Source organism: Mirounga leonina, unplaced genomic scaffold, assembly GCF_011800145.1.
Source record: "Mirounga leonina isolate KUSES-001 unplaced genomic scaffold, KU_Mleo_1.0 Mir_418, whole genome shotgun sequence".
NCBI lineage: Eukaryota > Metazoa > Chordata > Mammalia > Carnivora > Phocidae > Mirounga > Mirounga leonina.
The window spans coordinates 847841-872091 of record NW_023270739.1 but is presented as its reverse complement, the minus strand read 5'-3'; the positions used below and the strand labels follow the sequence as shown (position 1 = coordinate 872091).

The 24251-nt window shown below is 41.2% G+C and overlaps 1 protein-coding gene across 1 annotated transcript in view; it reads left to right on the top strand.

The window, feature by feature from the left end:
- The window catches only part of ATXN10 (ataxin 10), a 159224-nt gene that overhangs the window by 45640 nt on the left and 89333 nt on the right, over positions 1–24251 (top strand). The window contains exons 6-8 of the mRNA XM_034987309.1: positions 7391–7471; positions 14254–14419; positions 22993–23101. Of these exons, the coding sequence (XP_034843200.1) occupies positions 7391–7471; positions 14254–14419; positions 22993–23101 (356 nt within the window). The remainder of the gene's footprint in view (positions 1–7390; positions 7472–14253; positions 14420–22992; positions 23102–24251) is intronic.

Sequence of the window (24251 nt, the reverse complement as noted above, 5' to 3'; positions counted from 1 at the left end):
CACGTTTGACCCCCTGAAGAGGTTATTTACCTGTAACAGGAAACTGTTACTTTCTGTAACAGCTCTGTGAGCTTTGTCCAGATTGCGTAGGAAGCAGCTGTGGGTTGGATTTCCCAGAAATCAGAATAGGAGAGCGGCACTCATTTTCTGGAGTGTGTTTAAATCAGATTCTTCATTTAATTAGTGAAGTGTAAAAGAATTTTCTAGGTTTTCACAGTCACTGAAATCTATTTTATTCGTAAGTGTAGCTTTGACATTGTATGCTTATATGGAAATGGAAATAATAAATGGCTCTCATTTGAAAAAGATTTCCCTAAAACCTTGACTTCAGGAATACCTACGTTTACCAACGACATACTGATCTTTGTATTTTTTTTAACATATGCTCCTTGAAGCTTAGAGATGGCTTTTAGCACCTTCTACATGGCATAGACACACTGCATTGCAGATGATAATTAACCTGTCTGTAACTGTTCACATGCTTTAACACCAGTGATAAATGAGGAAGACTGAGAGAAAGAAGGAGATGGGAAGACAGACCTTCATGCATTTTGGGTTGTAGCCAGTATGGAAAATGATGTAAAAATGTAGTCAGTGCTTTGGCATCAACAACTTGATTCGTGAATGTGCACTTTTCTGTAATCACATTGAAATGACGAATTTCAAGATTGGACTCGGGAGTTTTGCCTCTGACTGCCTGCATGAGTCTGTTTTGGCACCAGAAACAGAAAGTAGTAGATGAAGCAAGCCTGTGACCTTCATGCACACGGAGGGAGAGAATTCAGTGTATACGCACGCGTGGGTGCGCGTGTATGTTTAATTCAGGACCTAGCAAACGGATCACATTTCTAGTTTTTTCTTTCTGTAAAAGAAATGTTTCTCTGATGCCCCTTCTACTCCAGCTTCTGCCTTTGTTAGAGTATATTTGTGACCTTCCCCCAAGACCATTTGTCCTATTTTCCATAGAATTGGGAGTGTTATTTGAGTCTTACAGTCTCTAGATGTCCTTGTGGCATTTTAGGTTTCAGATTAGTGGCACCCCACCTCCCTCACACAGGACTACCACAGAATTTCTGAATTTACAGACATAGTTGTTCTGCAAAAGAATTTAATCACAGATTTAAAGTCTGTAACTTAGAAAACATTGAACGTGATTGAGTCTCTTGTCTTCGTCTTTGGTTTCCCTTGAGCAGATGTTTGGTAAGAAAGTAAATCGAGTGAATTCTGACTGAAAGTTGAGAATTTTACTTGTATCTGTAGGCAACATGCTGGGATGGAGAATATATTATATTTAGAAAAACAATCTCAGCAGCTAACACAAACTTACACATAATTGACGGCCGTGTAGTTACCACTTTCCAGGTGCAAGAAAAAAAATCTCCCTCCGGTTGGCATCTCGTGCTCATTGCTTTGTGTGTGTATTTGCCATCGGTATTCTCCACTAAATGTTACCCTTTAAGGTGGTATAGCAAAGAATTCTAGTTGTTCATATGGACGTCCACACAGAACGCTTTCTTCTGCCTTTGTGTAAATTGAATGTGAGTAACAGTTATTCTTGTCTTCCAAATAGTTAAAGTAAAAATGCACTTATCTTTACTCACTAGTGGACGTTTCTTCTTTGTTGAATGAAAAAAAAGAATGGAAGGGGCGGCTGGCTGGCTCAGTCGGTGGAGTGTGCAACTCTTGATCTCGGGGTCGTAGGTTTGAGCCCCACGTTGGGTATGGAGGTTACTTAAAGATAAAATCTTTTAAAGAAAAAAAAAGAGTGGAAGAATTTTATCCTTGATCATTTTGAATGGAAGGTGACATGAAGAACCAGACCCTAAGTTCCCCTAAAACTTCTTTCCAGAAGGGCTGCTTGAGCAAAGGGCAAGCTCTGTAAAGAGCATTTTGAGAGGAACCGTGGAACCATGGAAGTCAGAGGTGGAGCACTCATCTTGACTTTTAGGTAATGGGGGCACCTTCCCCAGGACACTCAACCTCTGTGGGCCTCTCTTTCTGTATGTCCTTATTTCTCGAATGAAGGGACTGATTTAGATTAGACGTTCCCAGGCTTCTGAGCTTCACGTCCCATGTGTTTAAAGGCGCACCGAAGCCGCTGGAATGGTTGGTTTGGCACGAGGAGTGTTGGCTGACAGTGTCGTCTGAGTGCTGTCACTCTGAGCCTTGAATGGTGGCACTTCCTCGTAGCACACGGGAATATGTCATTCTTGCCCTTGGCTCCGATGGCTTTGCGTTTTTAATTATTTTTGGTTAAGGCGAATGAGCCCGTATTCAGCTCTGGTGACTTCTTTTTTGCATTTGACTGTAACCCAGTGACATCTGAGCTTTGTATCATTGCCACCCAGTACTTACCTGAGTAACTCAGAAACTCTGAAAAATGAGCAGTCCGTGCTTCTGTAGGCACACATCAAAGTTTTTCCTGGGTTGATCTCCTGATCTGAGTTCCCATGTGTATCTCCCTGGTTCGGGGCCTGGCTCGCACTGAGGAGCGGTGCCGAAGCAGCTTTGTTCTGACTTATTTTGGGTCTGCCACGAGGATGCTGTGGAGACGGTTGTCCCCTGTGGCACAGGAGGAGGGGCTTTGGGCTCCGTGCAAGGAAAAATTGCCCTTTTCCTGAGGATCCGATGCCCTTTTATCTTGGAGAACTCCTAAGGTAGAAACCACCCCTACTCTGCGCAGGCTTGTAGGAAACCCAGAAAACTTAAAATGCTCACTTTGACCATAAACTAATTAAGTCCCTGATCACTGATTGAGTGTTTGAAGTGTTCCAGGTGCTGTTCATGGCACTGGAGATCGAAAATTCGGACATTACGTTTTGGTGAGAGACAGATCATGAGCACCCCCCTCCCCAATAAATGTATAATGTGCCAGATGAATGCTTTGAAGAAAAACACACACCATGTTTTATGTACTAAGCTATTCCTTAGATGGTGCTGGGCTCACAGTAAACAGGATACAGTATTTGCTATTTTGTTAGTAGTAATTTAAATATGTCTGCCCAGAAATAGCTTCTGGTAAGATGAAACATATCTGAGTTCTCCACTGAGCTGCCAGGGCCACCAGATGATGTCCCACCCGGAGACGGCCATACTTTCACTCCTTAGCAGGATGTCTATGAAGCAGAAATAAACTTGAGAGGAATTTTCCAGGATATGCTTAAATTACATATTTAATTCTTTGATAGATAATACATTCATATGGTTCAAGTATCAGAAAGCTTAGTTTCCCTCCCAGCCATCCCCCTAGTTCCTCCATCCCTGTCCCCTACGCAGGTGAGCTGCTTACTTGCTTCTCAACACACTGTTGAGCCTCTTGTTTTTTTAAAAAATTTATATATGTAGGTATATATATATATATATATATATATGTATGTATTTAAAAGATTTTATTTATTTATTTAGAGTGAGTGTGTGAGCAGGGGGAGGGGTAGAGGGAGAAGGAAAGAGAATCTCAAGCAGACTCCATGACGAGCATGGAGCCTGATGTGGGGTTCAATCCCAGGACCCTGAGACTATGACCTGAGCCAAAACCAAGAGTTGGAGGCTCAGCTGACTGAGTCACCCACACGCCCCTGAGCCTCTTGCTTTTTTAACCAAATGGTTTATTTTTGAGATCTTTCCATATAAGTATATAAAGAACTTTCTCTTTATCTTCCGCTGTGTGAATATACTGTGATTTATTTAATCAGTTCCTTACTGGTGAACATTTAGGTTCCCCATGTTCCATAACTACGGAACGTGGCAGGGAATAGCCTTGTTCATACGTATGTTATATTGCACGTGGGCAGGTATGACTGTCCGATAACTCGTAAGTGCAATCACAAGGTCAAAGGGAACATGCTTTTTTATATTCTAACAAATACTGCTGAGTAGTCCTTCGTAGCTTTTGTATCAATATATAGTCTTCTTGGCCACTGCAGAGGACCTGGTTTCCTCCGTTATTGCTAACAGAATGTGCTCTCAGACTGTTGGATTTTTATTTTTATTTTTATGTACATTCTTGTTTTCTTTACCCATTTTTCCATTTGGATGTCAGTCTTATCCCTATCTATATGTAGGAATATTTTCTAAATTAGGGCCAGTAGTCCTTTGTGTGAAATAAAATGCAAATATTCTTTCTCACTTCTTTGTCTTTTGACTTTGCATGTGGCTTTTTTTTTGTATATAAAAATTTTTGATGTTTTCGCAGATGAAATTGTCAGTCTTTTTTATGTCCTGTAGATTTTTGGGAATAGCTATAAAGATCTTTGTTCTACTAAGGTTTTCGTCCAGTATTGTATCATTTCAGTTTTGAGGTTTAGGTGTTTGATCTGCTTGTGCTTTTTCTTGGTATAAAGGTCAAAGTATGGATCCACTTTCCTTTCTGCTCTAGATGCTGTTGATGGTCACATCGGCCGAGCACCAGAGTGGCTGTGACATGTCTCTCCTCTGCCCTTCCCCATCGCTTTCACCCTTACCGCCCCATGTACCTGGAAACCTTTTCAACTCAGGTTCCACCTCTTGCTTCCTTCTGAGTGTGTCTCCATCTGCTATTAGGCCTTAAGGATTTTATAAACATACTGATCAAGTCACATTTATCACACACGCGTTAGAATATTTTGTTTGTTTAAGAGGAAATTTGCCAAAGTGCCTTTTATTTCCACGACCTGATTGACTTGGGCCTGTTGTTTATTGTCTGAAAACTGTTGTTTCATATATTTTGCCTGCTTTCATAGTTGTTTGAGGTAGGAGGGTAAGTTGTTAGTCCATTATGCCTGGAATTGGAAGTGATAGTTGGGAGGTTTTCACACTCTTCAGCCATTGAATGTCAGTGTAGAGGTAGATGATCTCAGAACCATCTTTACTGAGTGATGTTGTAGGAGCATTATCTCTGCACTTGCAGAATCCACTTTCTTTTCAGCTGCATGTGTAATGTTCACCAAGATCGACCATAATCTGGGCTATAAAAAGTCTCAGTAAATATACAAAAAGGATTGAGAATATACAGAGTGTGTGGTCTCTGACTACAGTGACCTTACATTAGAGAACCGTAATCAGACGATATTGAGAAAAATTCCAAGTTTTTGGAAATTAGCTCATCTAAAGAATCAGTTTGTCAAAGAAGAAATCATAGGTCAAATTAGACAGTCTTTTGAACTGAAGGATAATGAAAATACAGAATTTGTGGGATAAAGCTAAAGCAGTGCTTGGAGGGAAATGTATAGCTTTAAATGTTTCTACCAGAAAAGAAGAAAAGGTCTAAAAGCAGTGACCTCCATGAAGGTTCTACTTTCTGAAGGTAGACGAGAGCACAGAATAACCTGAGTAAACAGAAGCAATTAATACGAGACCAGGGCTGAAAACAGTGACCCAGGAAACAGAAATCAATAGAAAAAATTAACCAAGGCTAGATTGGTTCTTTAAGAAGATCAACAAAGATTGATCAAAAAGAAAGAAAGAGCACACTGGCTGGTGTCATGAAGGAGGGCATAGTCGTCATGGGACCTTGGCTGAGGGACGGGAGGGCCCACAGCTGGGGGCCAGTTGCATTCCAGGATGGAAGTTTTTGGTCCTGAATCCTTCTTCAAACCCTCCTCGTGTTTGCCTGGGTATAGTTCCCTGAGTGCGCTGATATCCTGTTTTTCCATGTCCCCCTTCAATGAGGGACTCACAGAATACCTCCTTCGGCGTCCTGAGCGTCCTGCCTTTGCCCTCTGGTTAGATCAACTTTGTTATTTCTCTACTCTACAAAGTTTATGTGTGTTGCCCCTGAGACATTTTTGTCTAATTCTCTATGTGTGGGCTTTTCTCCACTGTTAGCATTTTGGAATATGGATTGTGATCTAGCTCCTAGCACAGTTTTGGAACATTGTGGGTTTTTTTAAAAAAATACTTTTTATTTATCATTATTATTTGTCTGTTTTTTGAGTGATCAAGCGAGCACAGGGAGGGAGGGGCAGAGAGAGAGAGAGAATCTTAAGCAGGCTCCACGCCCAGTGCGGAGCCTGATGCAGGGCTCCATCTCACCACCCTGAGATCATGACCTGAGCGGAAAGAGTCTGATGCTCAACCAACTGAGCCACCCAGGTGCCCTGGAACATTGCATTTTTGAATGAACGTTCTTCTGGGAAAATGTTTTGAGCTCCAGAAAGCTAAATCATGAATGAGCTTTAGGATCACTTTTGTGTACCTGGCTTAAAATGCATGAATTTCTGTTGTTGCAGTTTAATGACCTACCCAAACTGGTATGAGAACTGTTTGAGAATTTTCTGTATATCCATTATTACTAGAAATATCTTATATCAAAATGCTGATCAGGGGCGCCTGGGTGGCTCATTCGTTGGGCATCTGCCTTTCGGCTCGGATCATGATCCCAGGGTCCTGGGATCGGGCCCCACATCGGGCTCCCTGCTCGGCGGGAAGCCTGCTTCTCCCTCTCCCACTCCCCCTGCTTGTGTTCCCTCTCTCGCTGTGTCTCTCTGTCAGATAAATAAATAAAATCTTAAAAAAAAAAAGTGCTGATCAGTTATTTTGAGGGCTGTGGAAGAAATAGAACACATGTTTAGATTTTGTTTTTATATGAGTGGAGTGTGTTGTGGTAGTTAATATGGTTCATTTGGTTACATACTGAAACACATACTTTCATTATATTTTTTGTTAAGTGGTTAAATAAACTGTGTTCATAAATATATTTAATGCTTTACAGTCACTCTTATGCTATAACGTTGGTTATAAACAGTATATTCTTTAGTTCTTAAGCCTGCAGATGCCCTCTGGCCAATATGATTCAGAATTAATTAATAATACTGTTCAATCTTTTTAGTTGTCACAGTGGTACTTTAAAGAAATACGCTTATAATCTTTGCCTCAGGGTTTCCATAAGTTGATCTTTGAGTTTAGATGAGTGCATTGCTTGACAATGAGGATGTTTTCTTGGTAACTTGAGAGCTCTTACAGACAAGGTAATCAAGCCAGTATGCATTACCAGGTTGTTGGCATACGTTTAAATAAAACGTGTGACATGTCCATTTCTCTAGTTAATTTTAGCACTTAACCTTCTGAGTAGAACAGTTTAATATGGTTTCTGTTTATACCTGAACTTGTAGCTAAATTTCATTTTATAGTTAAAATGGAACTTAGATAAGACCTATAGCTGAATACATTTGAATCATTTCAATAAATATTTCTGAAGTAAAATTGGAGAAACCTATTTTGAGGGTTTTTATTTTCTTTTAGCCGCTAATGGAAAAATAGTATGTGAACCTCTTAGAACATTTTAAGATTACAGCACATCAAAAGTTCAATAAAAAGAAGTACTTTTATGTGTACAATGCCCATAAAGTAGATAAGGCCATGTCCATTTTACTATGTTTCTAGTAACCACACTTTCTCCTCCTTTTTTTCTTAGGTTCTTGATTATTACAGACCACTTTCTGAAGAGCCCGGAATTGGTGAAAGCGATGTATGCCAAAATGAGCAATCAAGAAAGGTAACCCCAAAAACCAGTGTGGTTTTGAGTATTTAGCATTCCATACAGAGTATCCTGTACACATGACTGAGAAACTGTGTGGTTTCTTAGTTGGCACAAAATCTCTAAATACATGTTTCTGTGTCAGTAATGGTTTTAAATTGGTTGGTTAACATTACAGCTTAGCCACAGCAGGCAATGATTTACGTGGGGCTGCACGATCCAGGTTGGCGCCATTATTCAGTAAAGGCAAACTCAGAAACGTTAAGAACAAAATGTTATGCCTGTCCTTTGATTGCAGTTGCGTATTTGAAACGTGCTTCTGTGTTCACATCACTGGTGTAATGATTTGGGACATGCCCCACTCAACGTGTAGTTTTCCCGTAGGTATTTCAGACGAAGACTGGGTACCCGTCTGTGATCTCCCTGCTATTGTAGTGGGAAGAGCAGTGCCTGCCGAGCACGGAGACCATGGCTCCCTGCCTCCTCGTGATGGTAATTCTGTCTGTGACCGTAGCCGGGCCTTTTACTGTGTTCGGATTCAGTTTCTCGGCCTGTAAGATTAGAGGATGGAATGGCATGATTCGCAGCGCTCTGGATGACTCCCATAGCTCATGTGTTCCCTAGCCTTATTGGGAATGTTGCCTTAGGAAAAATAAAACTTACTTTGAAATCACGGATCTAATGATCAAAAACTTTAAAAAATGTTAATCTTTTGATTGTAGTCACAATTTTTATAATTGCTGTGGTTTTGAAATTCTTACTATCTCTGTGGCTTCCAAATAATTAAGCTTTTACACTCCTTTGTAGTCTCATTAAGTGGGATTTCTTCTTTAATAGCTTCAACAAAAAGGAAAGTTTGAGCTTTTAAAGTCAGTTTAAATGCCATGTTTATAAATCCAGTGGCCCCCCCCATATGCATACTTCTGTTGCAGAAAAAGAATTATTTGTAGTGTTTTACCTAAAATTAGTGACATGAAGAGCAGTGCTATCACTTGGGAAGCGGCTTTGCAGTAAGGAATACCCGCACGCAAGGAGAATGATACACAGTTGAGTTGTATTTTTAATATTCAGTTTTACATTTTCCATATTCTGTCGAAGGATCTGTTTTTAAAGTGCTCTGTCATGTAACCAAATGAAGAAGCCAGACTAAACATTTTCCATTTTTACTTACAAAGACATTGTAGCCGCTGCTCCCCTTCGTGCAGCGTCTGTTCACGTGCCACGGCCCCTCTTGACTTTTCTTCCCGAGGAGAAGTGCTTTTGTTTCTTCGCGTCATTTGTCATGCATTGTAGTGTATTGCACACCTGCATGCTGCTCGTGTGACCCTGCCGTTGGGCTGTCGGCCCTGCGAGGGCACAGGCTCCATCTTTTTCTTCCGGGGTGGCCATGTTCCCAGATCGTGCTTCGCACGTCAGGGTGCCAGAAAAAGTCGTTTAGATGAAAACACGAGGAAGTGAATGAATTTTCTTACTCGTGAAAAGGTCTGTCCAGTTAGTGCACTGACTCCTGGAATGCCATCTGCCGAGGTGGGAACCTCAGAGCCCTCAAGTCCCCTTCTGCTGCCTGCGTCTCGGGCAGCACCTTGCTGTGAGCGCCACCTCGTGTGTCCTGAGGGGTGTGGCGTGTGAGGCCTTTACCAGGCAGCTTCATCTCCAGCCCCTTTCCCCTGCTCTCAGTTACCACATCATGGCGACACAGAACTTCTGTCGGTTCTCAAGGCCTTCCCTGTAATCTCCTGCTTTTGCGGATGTCCTTTTCTCTGCCTGCAGTGTCCTGGCCACTCACTGCCTCTCCTTCTGGTGAATGTACAGCCGACCCTTGAGCAACGTGGGTGTGAACTGCGCAGGTCCACTTATATGCAGATTTTTTAAATAAGTACAGTCCTGTAAATACATTTTCTCTTCCTTCTGACTTTCTTTTTTAAAAGATTTTATTTATTTATTTTATTTTTTTAAAGATTTTATTTATTTATTTGAGACAGGGAGAACGAGAGAGACAGAGAGCACATGAGAGGGGGGAGGGTCAGAGAGAGAAGCAGACTCCCTGCCGAGCAGGGAGCCCGATGCGGGACTCGATCCAGGGACTCCAGGATCGTGACCTGAGCCGAAGGCAGTCGCTTAACCAACTGAGCCACCCAGGCGCCCTCATTTTATTTTATTTTAGAGAGAGCGCCGGTGTGCATGAGCAGGGGTGGGGCAGAGGGAGAGGGAGAGAGAATCTCAAGTAGACTCCGCACTGAGCACAGAGCCCAACGTAGGGCTCGATCTCACATCCCTGAGATCATGACCTGAGGTGAAGCCAACAGACATTTAACTGACTGAGCCACCTAGGCAGCCTTCTTTCTTATGATTTTCTTAATGACATTTTCTTCCCTCTAGCTTACTTTATTGTAAAAACACAGTATATAATACATACAACATACAAAATACGTGTTAATCAACTGACGTTACCATAAGGCTTCCAGTCAACAGTTGGCTATTAGTAGTTAAGTTTTTGGGGAGTCAAAAGTGATAACATGGATTTTTGACTGACCCTGTGGTGTTCAGGGGTCACCTTACACTCATGCTTTTAGGCCCTTGTCAGAGCCTGTGTGAGCTTTTTGTGGTGACTGACTCAAACGATTGGCTGAGGGGCCTGACGAGTTCAGTGTTAATGGGTGTGTGTGCTGGTGTGGGGGGGGGGGGGGCGCAGGGAGGAGGGGAAGGGGGTCTTGGCAGGAGCACTGAGTCTGCGGTCAAGTAGAGCTCTTGGGTTCCCTGTTGACTCCTTTTCAGGCAGTTATGGGTAATTCTGTGTTCACAGTTGTGAGTTTGCAGATTAATAGGAGTGAAAAGATTAGAGTTTTTCTCAACAGGGATATGTAATGAATTAACTTCTTTTCTGTGCACCTGGAGTGGTGCTGCATGCCTTGTTTGTGAGAACTGAGAACATTCTCTGTGTTCTGTGGTTCAGGTGAGGAACTTCACGAGAGACCCCTGTGGAGACACCGAGGGGCTTTTGGGAACACACATCAGAATCGCCTGAGGAATGCCCAGGCTGTGGCCCCACCTGCGCAGTTAGAATGTCCAGTTGGGTTAAGGGCTGCCAGGTTTACACATTTGAGGGTCAGTCAGTAAAACAGGTAGTGTGTTCACCAAGTGCCTGTGGGGGTCCCAGGGGCATCACAGGGACAGTGTGGGTGGCTCCGGAGGGAAAGTGCTTGGAATGTCACCACTCATTGACTCCAGACTACTCAGTGAGAAGTTTAGGATATGGAGTCAGAATCAGTTCACATGGTTGACTCAGCAGAAATGAGAGTCTGCGTTTATACGATTTTCTGGTCCTCCTCCCCGATGAATTGCAGTGTTATTAGATTAAACCTAGCTGCTCTTGGAAAACGCTTGGGTGGTTCTCAGGCTTATAATCTGTACAGCAGAGTAGTGAACAGCAGAGGTAGTTCTGTGGCTCATGGCTTTGGTTAAGTTACCTGTTCTTGTGGAACCCTGGTCCATCTGTAGAACGAGGATAAGAACAGTAGCCGCCCCATGAAATTGCCGTAACTGATTGAAATCTATGAGGAGGCAGTGCCTGGTGCGGGATTATCACAAAGTGAATGAGTTGCTAGTTCTGCCTCTGGGCTTCTGCTGCTGGTATCCCCCCCCCCGCCCCCCCCCCCCGCCCCCCCCCCCCCCCCCCCCGCCCAGCCCCCATCACCACCGCTCTGCCACCTTGTCTCTTCCTCCAGGTGGCATCTTACAGCCGTTTCATTTCATCCTCCAGAGACCCTGGGAAATGGGTGTTATTCTTGCCGTCTGCCCCACTGGGATCTGCGGTGTTGTAGGTTCGGGTGTTTGCCCCGGGTTACAGAGGTAGCTGGGGGAATGTTTGAACTCAGTCTGTCGGATGCCAAAATCAGTGATCTTCTTCCCCACAACACAAGAATTTCTTACCTCTGTGACTTATTAAAGGACTAGTGAGATTAATTCAGCCACAGCTTTGTGCCTGTGTCTCGGTTAGCTTGTTCAGGTTAATGAAAGGTTTGGCTTTTGTGGGCACATCATTCAACAGATCGTATATGTGGAGAGTCCAAATGTGAATTCATGGTTCGTTGGAGCTCTCAGTCCTGAAATTTGAATTACATTTTATTTCTAGGATTAGAGAGTATTATTTCATGCCCTGCTCATAAAACTTGCTCACCCACGTGTCCCCCATCCTCCTTTGCCCCTCACTCCAGTCCTCTCATAAACAAACTTCCCATTTCAGGACAGCACAGGCGAGGCTATTAAAATTGTAGCCTGCATTAATTTAAGCATAACTTTCAAATAAAAATTTTGCTATAGAATTTTCCCTTAAAATTCTTCAAATGTATATATATTGCTTTTTTTTTTTTTTTTTTTATGAAACAGGAATCCTCATTTTGAGGAGAGACTGTGTAACTATTTAATCAGAAGTGGATCAGAAAGATTGTGAATGACAGCCGGTGGTTGAGGGAGAAAATCCTAGAAGCTCGAATCTGAATTGAGGGGTGTGTCTGGTAGCCTAAGGCAGACCCGAGTGAGGATTCCGGGGTTTAAGGACGCAGGACTTTCACACCGATGTGTGACTGTAGACAGCTAGTCCCTGACCTCTTCAACTAGGTCTCTTGCTTTTTCATCCTTCACTTCTGAGTGAATAAATACATGACTGAATAGCACTTGTATTCTGTTACCTTTTCAAGGAAGGATTTAGTGTGGTTCCCACACAGCTGCAAGAAGTAAGACATTCCACATCATGTCCCATTTTCCCGGATTCTGCAGGACGTTTCAACTTTCAACACACATATGGTTTCTGGCTTGCAAATGGAGGCGGCAAATGTAATGCGCCATTAAAATAAATGAATTTGAAAACAGTTTCGTACTGGTGTGGTGTGTCCCACACGTGATTCCTGTATTTGACCAGAAGGATGGTTTTTGATGGTGGCTCTAAGTAGAGGGAGTTGGAGAGTTTGATGGGGACTCGGGTTGGGATGGCCCCAAATTGTTGGACCCACTCCCTAATAATGGACAGAGAATACAATAGAAGTAGGATCATTTAATGAAGTCTAATTTATTCTCAGGTGATAGTTAAACTTGATTTGTATTTTTAGATTTTGAACATTCATTTTTTATTTTTTCCTTAAGATGACACTACTTCTCTGCTTAGCTGTCCCGTGTTACAATCACACAGTAGAGTGGAGAGGTGAGGCTCCTGAGCAGGGAGAAATCCGAGGGGTGGATGGCCTCCGGTGAGCTTGTAAGGAAGGCCGCGTCTGTGCTGACCATATCTATCAGCTCCAGCTTCCAGGTCTCCCTCAGAGTGTCCCCTGGGACTCCAGGGCCTTCCCACTGCTGTTGGACAAGCTTGGGTACCATGCTGGGCCTACCTTTTCTGTCTTGGACCTCACGCAACTCCTTCACGATCTCTTCTTTCTCTTCGCCCTGTTGAGTAATAGTCCACAAGGTGCTGAATTCCCTAAAACCAGAGCTCATGACTTCTCATACCTAGCAATCATTGCCACACTATTCCAATTTAAAAGGAGTATTTTTAAAGCAGACATTTGGGTTCCTTAGGTGGCCTCCTCCCTAGCGTTCCCGGAAAGTTGTCCTGCCTGGCTTTATGGCCTGAGAGGACCCCATTCATTTTTAAAGTTTCTGAGTGAATGAAGGAAAACAAAAACATCCTAATGCTGAACTATTTGTTCTTTTGTGCTCAATTGAGACGATTATTTGTTTTATTTTGGATTAATGATTGCTCTAAGAAACTGGAGGCTTTTAGGAATTTTGGAAACCAGTGAGGTCTGTGTGTGATTTTTCCAGACTGATGGTCTTTTTCACCATTTTGCAAAACTACAGGAAGAGTTTGGTATAGTTTTATTTCGTACTTGAAACTTGCAGCAGTAAACAAGTTCTTTGTTTGTTTGGTAAGAAATGCTCCGTGCCTATTGTAAGTGTATTTTCCCCACTTGCTTAGCATCCATGTCCTTTCTGGTTTGGAGATATTTAAATGAGAATTACGCATTTAATCCCAAGTCACAGTGTGATTTTGGGAAACATCCTGCTTGGTTTATGCTGGATAGACTACCATGTATAGGATTCATTTTTTTTTTGTCGGAGAAGGAAAGAGTTTGTTAAATAGAAATACTTATGGGATCATTTAAGTGTTGATGTAAAATGGCCTGGGTTTGGTCTTCAGACTTATGTTTTTATGAACTGAAATAACGAAACAATCAAAGCCAGCCTTTACAAGAAGGACAGTAGAGTGAGGAGCTGAGGCCCGTGGCCCAGCAGTGAGAGGTGGAGTCCTGTGCGTGGGTCCCGACATGGCACGTCTGATTACGGGCAGGTGAGTCAGCCTCACTGAGCCGTATTTGCTGAGCGTAGCCCAGGCCAGTGACAGTAGCTGTCTCTCCGAGATCGTGCGCGTAGAAAGTTCGTTAGCCCAGTAGTGGGCTGTGAGTAAACGTTACTAGCCCACGAACCTCGCTGTTGTCGTTGTTCATGTGTCAGAAAACCTAATCCGATAGCATTTCTGAAATGTTGAATCAAGGGCTTACCGGAATGCATATAGAAAAGGTGCTGGTTTCTGTAGTCAGGTCACATCAAAGAAGTCAAGATTTTAAAAAATAGGTAGTCGATGAAAAGTCATTCTAGTCACACAAAATATTTCCCTAGCTAGACATTATAAACAGAGTAAGAAACTTAAAAATAAAAATACTCTCTTAAAATGCTCTCTCTCAATATTTTTAGCATTGTACGATTTCAGTATTACCTATTCATGTAAAACTCCCTTGTACGTTTTACAGAGTTACACTGCTAGACCTCGTAATTGCGAAATTAGTGGGGGATGAGCCACTGACCAAGGATGACATCCCTGTGTTTTTGAGCCATGCCGAGCTGATTGCAAGCACTTTTGTGGATCAGTGCAAGATGGTGCTAAAATTGACCTCTGAGCAGCATGCGGACGATGAGGTAAGAGGACACATTTCAGAATCTTGGATGGGAGAGAGCAGGGAGATTTTCTAAGCCAGCTAGGCCCTCTCTGAGAATTCTTTTTTAAAACTTGAAAAAATTCTGCATAAGTAATGAATGGACTGCGACGGACTGAATGTTTGTGTCTCCTCCCCTCCAAATCCATATGTTGCAAACCTGATGGCCAAGGTGATGGTCCTAGGAGGCTGGGCCTGTGGGAGGTGAGTAGGTCTTGAGGGTAGAGCCCCCAGTGTTGGAATTTAGTGCTCTTACAAAGAGACCCTGCAAGAATCCCTTGCCCCGTCTGTCGTGTGAGGACACAACGAGAGGTCGGCCATCTGCAGCCTGGAAGAGGGCCTTCATCAGAACCCAGCCATCCTGATCATGGACTTCCAGCGTCCACAACTATGAGACACCAGTGTCTGTTGTTTCTAAGCCACCCATGGACGAGGACAGTTAAGAGAATACAACAAGGAAAAACAGTGCCCTCATTCCTACCATTCAGAGTTAATGACTTGAAAACAAATTCTAGTTAACATATTTTTTAGGCAGATAACATCAAATATATGCGTGCATCCATGCACACACACACACAAACATATATATATTAAAAATGAGATCATGCTGTGCTGTTTGTAAGTTTCTCTTTTTTTTTCTCCTGAATGTAAGTTTTATGAGGGTAGAAGTTTTGACTGTTATGTTCATAGTACTGTGCACACAGTAGGCGCTTAGTATTTGCAGAATGAATAAACAGTACATTGTCAGTGTCTTTTAAAAAGTCAGTGTAGCATTAGAAGTGAAGAGTTTGCCATAATCTATTTGTCCAGCTGTAAGTTGGACGTTCTGGTTGTTCTTATTTCTGTTTCCTGTAGTTAGTGCTGTAGTATATGTCTTTGAAATTCTATCTTTGTACCTTTCCCTACTGTTAACCCAGGAGCGGAATTGCTGGGTGTTAAGGGTACATCCAGTTTTGTGGGGTTTTTTTCTTTTTTAAGATTTATTTATTTATTTGGGAGACAGAATGCACACACTTGAGATGGGGGAGGAGCTGATGGAGAGGAAGAGACAGAATCTCAAGCAGACTCCCCCCTGAGCATGGAGCCTGATGCTGGGCTTGATCTCAGGATCCTGAGGTCATGACCTGAGCCAAAATCAAGAGTCGGACACTTAACTAACTGAGCCACCCAGGAGCCCTGGGGTAAATCCAGTTTTTTAAAGCTTATATTTCTAAATTGCCTTCCAGAACATTTGTTTCTTCTGTCGTTATAAAACATTCCCGATCATACACCATCCTGGCTAGCTTCTTCAAGTAATTTTTTTTGTTTTACTTTCCTCAAGGCCGCCCTGGATTATTCCAGTCTTTACTAAGGGGATGGAAGCATTGATACATCCTTCACACTTGAGAAATCTCTTTATTTTTGTCTGTCCCATCTTCCTTCCCTTCTGTCTTAAAGTTAGAATGGTTCTTTCTCTGGAATACTACTCAGCAGTAGAAAGGAATGGGTTTGTGATACAACAGAGGAGATGAATCCCAAACATCCCTCCTGAAAGTAGCCAGACTAGAGAATGTATCTTAATGATTCCATCTCTGAAATTCTGTAGAAGGTGAAACTTACTGATACAAACAAAGCAGATCAGATGTCACCTGGGGCTGGAGTGAAGGGGTGGATTTGATTGTGAAGGATATGAGGGTACGTTTTGGGTAAGAGAAGTGTGGTACATAGCTGTGTACCTTGACAAAACTCTGTACGGTACGCTCCAGATGGATGTATTTTATTGCATGTCAGCTGTACCGCAAAAACACTGATATGAACATTTCCGTGCCGATGGGAGTGATGGGTGCAGAGCGACTCCCGTGGGCAGAGAGGTGTGAATAGCTGGGAAAGGGCTCCATCCACTCTATCTGGATCCTTTCACATTTCCCTGGATCCTGTGTGTGTGATGCCACAAACATGTTAACTTCCTCTGTAAATGCAGGCCATGGTTATGACTCTTCTACCACGACAGTAGATTTCCTTCTCTGTGACTGTACCTTTTTTCCAGGTTACTTTGCTGTGGATGTTCTGTGCTGTGTCCTACAGACCACGTTGGGTCTCGCTGACAGAGCTGGTATCTTATTCCTCGTTTCTGTGATAGGAGAGGCCAGGTCTCGACTCACTGATGCCTTTCCTTTCTGGAGATAGATCTGCCTCTGTTTCCAGCAGGAGGAGCAGTGAGCTGTGCCCCAAAAACGTAAAAGTTAATTCTCTGGGAGACAGGAAAGGAGGTAAAACTTAGTACTTGTTAAACCACAGCTTTAAGCTTTTTCAAGGCACTGGCATTTTTGGTATGGATGACCTCAGTACTGTAAAAGGAAATTACCCGATGGAACTTTTTATATTGAGGAAAATTTATATTTTTCTTTTTTCTCTAAAAGGGGAATAATTACTATATATTAATAAATAGAAATTTGTGGAGCGTTTTCTTTTGAAAAGCCCAGAGATAGTTCACTGTTTTATTTTATTTTATTTTATTATGTTATGCTAGTCACCACTCATTGCATCATTAGTTTTTGATGTATTGTTCCATGATTCATCGTTCACTTTTTAAAAAAATTGATCGGGCGCCTGGGTGGCTCAGTTGGTTAGGTGTCTGCCTTGGGCTCGGGTCGTGGTCCCGGGGTCCTGGGATCGAACCCTGTGTCGGGCTCCCTGCTTGGTCTAGAGTCTGCTTCTCTCTCTCCATCTGAGCTTCCCCCCTGCTCGTGCTCTCACTCTTGCTCGCTCTCTCACTCTCTCTCTCAAATGAATAAAAAAATCTTAAAAAAAAGTTGATCTATAAAAGTCATGACTTGTGCATATTAGTATATATGTGTTCTCCTTTAAGTTAGACATTTTTTAAAAAGCTACAGTAGTTTTTAAGAAGACCTCTAACCCCAATATTTAATATACCATATACCCATATACCCAGTGGTATACTGAAGCCAGGCTATATGGACTTCTGAGAGTCAGTTGTTAAATATTCAGATATCCATGAGCTGACTGTTGAACTTTCTGTAGCTTGAAATTGCCATGGTGGAAGTATTTCTACCGTGGAAATCAGCAAAGGCCACAGATCAGGGCTCTCTGCTCCTGCCTCCTTTTCCATCTCCCCAGAGCCAGCAGACCAGCAAAACCTCTGCGTTTACCCAGTTGTGATATTCTTAGGACAAGATATCCAATAAGGGTCTCATAATGCTGTGGCCAAAATATTGGAGTGAAAATTGTCATCTTGGGGTCATCTATTGTGTATTTGTATAATTGTTGGGTTTTAAAATCCTGAGGATTTTTTTTCATGTCTTCCTTAATAGAAACAGTCTGAGGATTTCACATTCACGTATGTGTTTCTGTCTTTGGTATTTTTTGTGTACTTGTCTCCAGTTTCTGAGAACGTTTTCTTCGGTGCTAATGTGCAATTTATCCTGTAGGACTTAGGGTTCAGTTCAGCTTTATCTCGAACCTTAGTCTTGTTGCTTGTAGGGAGCCTGGCCTTTCCTCTGGAAGTTAAATAAATTCTTTTTAGTTTCGTATTTTGTTTTTAGTTTCGTATTCATCTATTACGAGAATTATCCTCAGGTGGTGGGTTTTTCATTGTTTTATTCCTTGTGTTCCCCAACTTACGTTATAATATCTGTTAATATAGTAGGTATTTAATAAATATTTGTGGAATAAGAAAGGGTAATCTTTCATTCCACAGACTGGTAAGGGATTAAATATTTGTACTGTGCAAATAATATTTGCTTATTAAATAAAAAAAAAAATTCACACTGAAGTCAGTGAAACAGAAGTCCTCATTCCCGCCCAGCCCCTGTCTGTTTTCTATGGACATATCATCATATACTTTTTTCTTCTCTTCTCAGAGATTTTTGTAAGTATACACCTGTTTTTTGTTCGTTTCTTCTTCTTCTTCTTTCTTTTTTTTTTTTTTTACAGTACTACCTTTTTTATTCTTCAACTTCTTTTTTCGCCTAGCCTGAAGTGTCTTGTACATCTTTCCATTTAACACATTATGTGCCTTCATCTCCTTCTTCCTCACAGTGGAGCAGAATTCCACTAGACGGAGGAGACGGAATTTCCTCATTTGTTCTCTGTCGACATACACTTTAGTAGCTTCCAGGGTTTTCCTCAAACCTTTACAGATAATGCTGTAGCTTGGATATCTTTGCAATTTTGGACAGGCAAATCTGGAATTGTAAATTCCTGGACGTTGAATCACTGAGTCAGAGAGTCTGTTTATTTAAAATGTTTAGAAATACTTCTAAATGCCATACCAAAAGAACATGGTAGTATATGGGTCTGCAGCCTTTCACTAATCTGATTTAATGCCCATTTCTCTGTAACTGTTTTCAGTGTCCAGCATGTTCATTTGTTTTTCATATTAGGTTACCTTTTAAAATACATTTATTAATGAGCATTTTCAGAAGATTAATGTTTTTGTCATATATACAGGAAACTTCTCCCCCCCCATAGTTAATTTTTTGTTTGAATTTATTATGGTATTCTCAGCCTTTTAGAAGTTTGTATTTTTGTTTTTAATCTAGTTAGGCTTACCAGTTTTATCCTTATGGTTTCTGAAGTTTCTTACGTATTTAGTAAAATCATCTCCACTTAGATTGTGGAAATACGCACCTGTATGTTCTAGTTCTTTCAGTATTTGGTCCACATTTTTAACTGAATTTGTTTTTTGAGCAAGGAGGGAAGTATAGATCCAGATTATGTCTTTTGATGATCCAAGATTCTATAATCTTTGGTAAAGGACCACTTGGGTTTGAATCCTGATTTCCTCTATTACTGGTGTGTGCTCTTGGAAAAGTTACTTATTCTCTGTCCCCCAGTTTCTCTGCCTGGAAGATGAATAGTATTTTGACGTAAGCATTTACTACACTGATCGGTACATAGTGCTCCCTAAATGTTAGCTGTTAATTGTTGTGTCAATACTATTTGGTGAATGATCTCCTCCTTTCCACTATTTTTAATGCTACCTTTGTCATATATTACATTCTTGTATATTTTTGGATCCATTTCTGTGTTTCTGACGTTTTACAGAGAGAACCAGTGAGATACTAACAGCTATCAAAGAATTCAGAGAGCCACGTGTTTATACACGATGAAGGAATGCTGGAGTGATCTGACCCATAGATGCAAACAGTGGTCTGTGCACAAGGCAGTAATTAATTGCATTCCAGCCAGACCCAAGTAATCTACGTTTCTGTGGACAAGAGTCATTTGCACTATTATCAGTTTTCTACAACTTAGAATATTGTAAAATAGTTCAAAGACACTAAAGGGTAAAGTTAACCCAGACAGATGATCTAGACAGGAGACTAATCTTTTTTCCCCCCTCTTCTGCCCACTGCAGAGGCTCATTCCTTTGATGTGCCTGTGTCTGTTTTCCCCAGTGCCTGATTTAATGACTGTAGTTGTATAATACTTACAAATACTAGAAGGGCATCTCAAATATTCCTCTTAGTTTTTAAGAGAATCATTTTCCTGGCTTTTTTTTTTCATTATTGGTTTCCAGATGTTCCTTAGAAACACATTATTAATAAAAGGATTCTAATGATTAAAATTGGGAATGTGTTAGGTGGAGCTAGATTAATGTTCTTTTGGGTTTAGTTCATTTGACATCATAGAATTTAGGAGCTGGAAAGAAACATCTACATGATCTCTTCCAACCTTCTATTTTTATTCTTATCTTCTTATCATGGAAAATTTCAAACAGACTAAGCGAAAAAAGCGTCCTGAACCCCATCACCCACGTCAGCAGCTCTCTGTTCATTACCGCTCTTGTTTCATCCATGATCCCAACTTGATCTAGCGGCAGCAGCCCTGGATTGAAGCAAAATTCCAGCATGTCTCATCAGTGCATCATTATCTTATACGTATCTTTAAAAGATGAGTCACACCCAAGTCAACTACAGTTAGCACACCGAAAAAATTAGCAGTATAATTATAATATCAAGTAAACAATACTCAGATTTTTGCCCCATTATCTAATAATTTTGTTCAAGTTTATTTCTTCAGATCAGGATACAAACAAAGGCCATACATTGCAATCTGTTGTTGTATCTCAAATATCCATTAATGTATATGTTCCCCTTTCTTGCCCTTCTTCTCTTCTTTTTTTCCGCCTTTTCCTTTTTGCTAGTTCTTTACTGAAGAAACTGGGTCGTTTTACCTGTAGAGTTTTCTGCAGTTTGGATTTTGATATTATCTTCATGGTGGTGTTTCACACATTGCTCTTTTCCTTGCATTCCTGTGACTGATAATTAATTCCAGAGAGCTATTCAGATTTGGGTTAGGTTTTTATGTCTTTTTTTCCCAGTAATGTTTTATTGTTGATGATACATGCTTTCTTTCATCAAGAGGCACATAATGTCTGGTTGTCTCTTTTGTGATGTTAGCCATTGTAAATGATTGTTACCTGGGTCCGTTCATTCTTTGGGGGTTCTGAAATGGTGGTATTTTGACTCTTATCGTTTAGAAACGTCTCCTAGTCAACTGTTAGGTTATACAAGGCACATTTTGATTACCAATATTCAAAGTAATGAATTGGTTTTGTGGCATCTGCAGTGAGTTGTTCCGTTTTGATTTCATCACTATTGTGATGTCATAGTTTTAAAACCACCTGATTTCTTTCTCTCTTCTATTTTTTAAAGATTTATTTATTTAGAGAAGGAGCAAGAGCGAGAGAGTGAGAGTGAGAAAGGAAGCAGACTCTCTGCTGACCATGGAGCCTGACGAGGGGCTCGATCCCAGGACCCTGAGATCATGACCTGAACCAAAACCAAGAGTTGGACACTTAACCAACCTAGCCACCCAGGCGCCCCCAGATACTTGAATTATTTTCAACCCATTTTAGCTGTAATTCTCCCTAGTTTTCTTTTCTTTTTTTTTTTTTTTAAGATTTTATTTATTCATTTGAGGTACAGAGATACAGAGAGAGAGAGCATGAGCAGGGAGAGAGGCAGAGGGAGAGGGAGAAGCAGGCTCCTTGCTGAGCCAGGAGCCTGATATGGGGGGTATGACCTGAGCAGAAGGCAGACGCTTAGCCATCTGAGCCACCTAGGTGCGCCTCTCCCTAGTTTTCTAATGTGCCATTGCTGGCCAGTGAGAGCCTTCTCAGGTTGCTTCTGATTCCTTCCGACATGATCCTGATCGTCTCTCACAGCTTGTTTTCTGTGTTCAGGATCATGTGTCACGTGTTCTGCCCCCGATCTACAACCAGTCAGCCACTTCTTGAAGGGGGAATGGCATCTGCAGATGACAATCTGGGCAACTGCCCATTCACAGAAGAGGGTGCTGACGCACGACGCCCACGGGTTTGCTCAAGAGTCTTTTGAATTTGGCTCTGATTTCAACCTTCTCATCTAGATATCTCCCCTAACTTGTTAAAACAAGCAAGTGAAAGCTAGAGTAAAATTAAAGATTCAAGGCATTAAAAATGTGTGTTGTGGGGCACCTGAGTGGTGCAGTCAGTTGAGCATCCAACTCTTGATTTCGGCTCAAGTCATGACTTCTGGGTCATGGGATCAAGCCCTGTGTCGGGCTCTGCACTCAGTGCAGAGTTTGCTTGGGATTCTCTCTCTCTCTCCTTCTAAATAAATAAACAAACAAATAAATAAATGAATGAATAATAAAAATTTTTTAAAAAGTAAATGTTGTTTCTTGTGGTTTCTTTTGAGATTTCAGAATGGTAGATTAGAATATTACCTTTAAATCTCCTAACTGAAGAACATGTTTAGTAAGTACATGTTTAGAATTAGCAAAAAGAAGTAGTTTATTTTTCTTTTGAAGAATGTTCTCTTTATGACCTAGATTTATAGCATCTACCGCATTTTGCCAAATAATGTGCACTTTAAAAATGAGGGCCAGAATCTGTACAAAATTGGATTTTACCATTTTATTCAGATTACCTAATACCATATAGTTGGTAGCTGGTGGTTTTTTGTTCATTTGGTCCATGTGATAATCAATTCTTGAGTAGTTATGTGAACTAACCTTTCCAAATAATGTTATCTTTTCCAGCCTTGCAAGATACTGCATAAAGGTTTATATTTACTGAGAAATAATGCATGTTCTTGCAGCCAGAGTTCTTTCAGCCACAGTATTTTACAGGATTCCTGTGGACAAGAAATTTATGTATTTTATGGGATAGTTGTATCTTTAAAGTAGAACTTGCTTGCTGGGAATGCTTTAAAAAGAAAGTATTTGCATAAATGTTATGTACGTAGCTAGTAATTTTGAACATTTATTCCACTGTTGGAAGGTATTTTTGCTTGAATAAGAACTTTTCTGACTCTTCGCTCCAAGAAGACACATAATGACACATAATCTCGCGTTCTTGATGGCAGATGTTGCTGTTAGTGAAAATGATTGTTCACATACAGTTTTAGTATCTGTTTCGTTCTTGGTCGTTTTGTTTTCTCTCTTTAGATGCTGACTTTACCAGCACCAACTCTTTAATATTTTTCGTAGTAGTCCATTCTCTTACCATTATTTATAACAGTTGCAAATTATTTAGCTTGACTTAAAAGTCATGTTTTCTTTTTTTAGGAGGCGTTGGCCACAGTTCGGCTTCTTGATGTCTTGTGTGAAATGACCGCTAATACTGATCTGCTCAGCTATCTGCAGGTTTTTCCTGGCTTGCTGGAAAGAGTGATTGGTGAGTGAATTATCCCACATGCTGTTCTTTGTAATTAAGGAATCTTTGGCTTGTCACGCTGAAGTGTAAGTCCAAACACAGATCCTTAATTTTCGTTGTATTGCTCTATTTTTGAGATTTTTTTTTAATACCTTTTTTTCTTGGGAAGAATCACTGTGTTTTTGTACCAGCTCTGGCTTCTGCCACTGACCTGCTGTTTCACTCCGGCTGCCTGACCAGTAGATGAGGGTACTACTGTCTGTTAAGCAGAGTGTACCTCATGGATGTGTCCTTAGTAGCGTTGTGGCCACGTGGTGGGAGGTTTGTGATGATGGGGGCGGTTTCAGCAATGATGATGGGGATTTTTATATTCGTTTTCCAAATTTGTTAAGTATATTTTTCCCTATTACTTTTATAGGGCACGAAGAATAGTGCCTTACACATAGTGATTATGTCTTTGATTCTTAACCATCGGTTGGAATACCATCCTTGCTAAAAAGTTATTTGCAAAATAATTCAAGTAGAACCTGTTCCTTGTGGTTAGCCATACTTAGGGTGTTGTTATTCACTGTTTGCTATTTTTTTCCTTTAAAAAAGGATTATACTTACTGTGGAGATGCATATGCTAAGAAAGATGAATTTGTATCGAGGTGGGTAGATGAGTCAGCAATGAGCTATAGAAGATGTTTAGAATCTCATGTGAGTGTTTTATTTTGAGTGCAGTGCTTTTAGTGGTAATTAAAATAACCACAAACCTAGGAAACAGAATCTTTTTAGAAAAACGTGTATGTTTGGATCCAGGGCAGACATGGGTTGTCTTCCCAGCTCTGCCAAATTACTGACTTCTCTGAGCTTGATTTCTTCATTATAAAATTGAGAAAGTGATACTTGCTTTTTTTTTTTTTAAGATTTTATTTATTTATTTGTGAGAGAGCATGCAAGCAGGGGGAGTGGCAGGCAGAGGGAGAAGCAGACTCCCCGCTGAACAAGGAGCCCAATGTAGGACTTGATCCCAGGACTCTGGGATCATGACCTGAGCTGAAGGCAGACGCTTAACCACTGAGCCACCCAGGTGCCCCGATACTTGCCTTTAATAGGTTTGTTAAGGGTGTTAAATGGGATAACGTGGAAACACTTAAGTACAGCTTCTGGAAGATGATCTATTTTCATA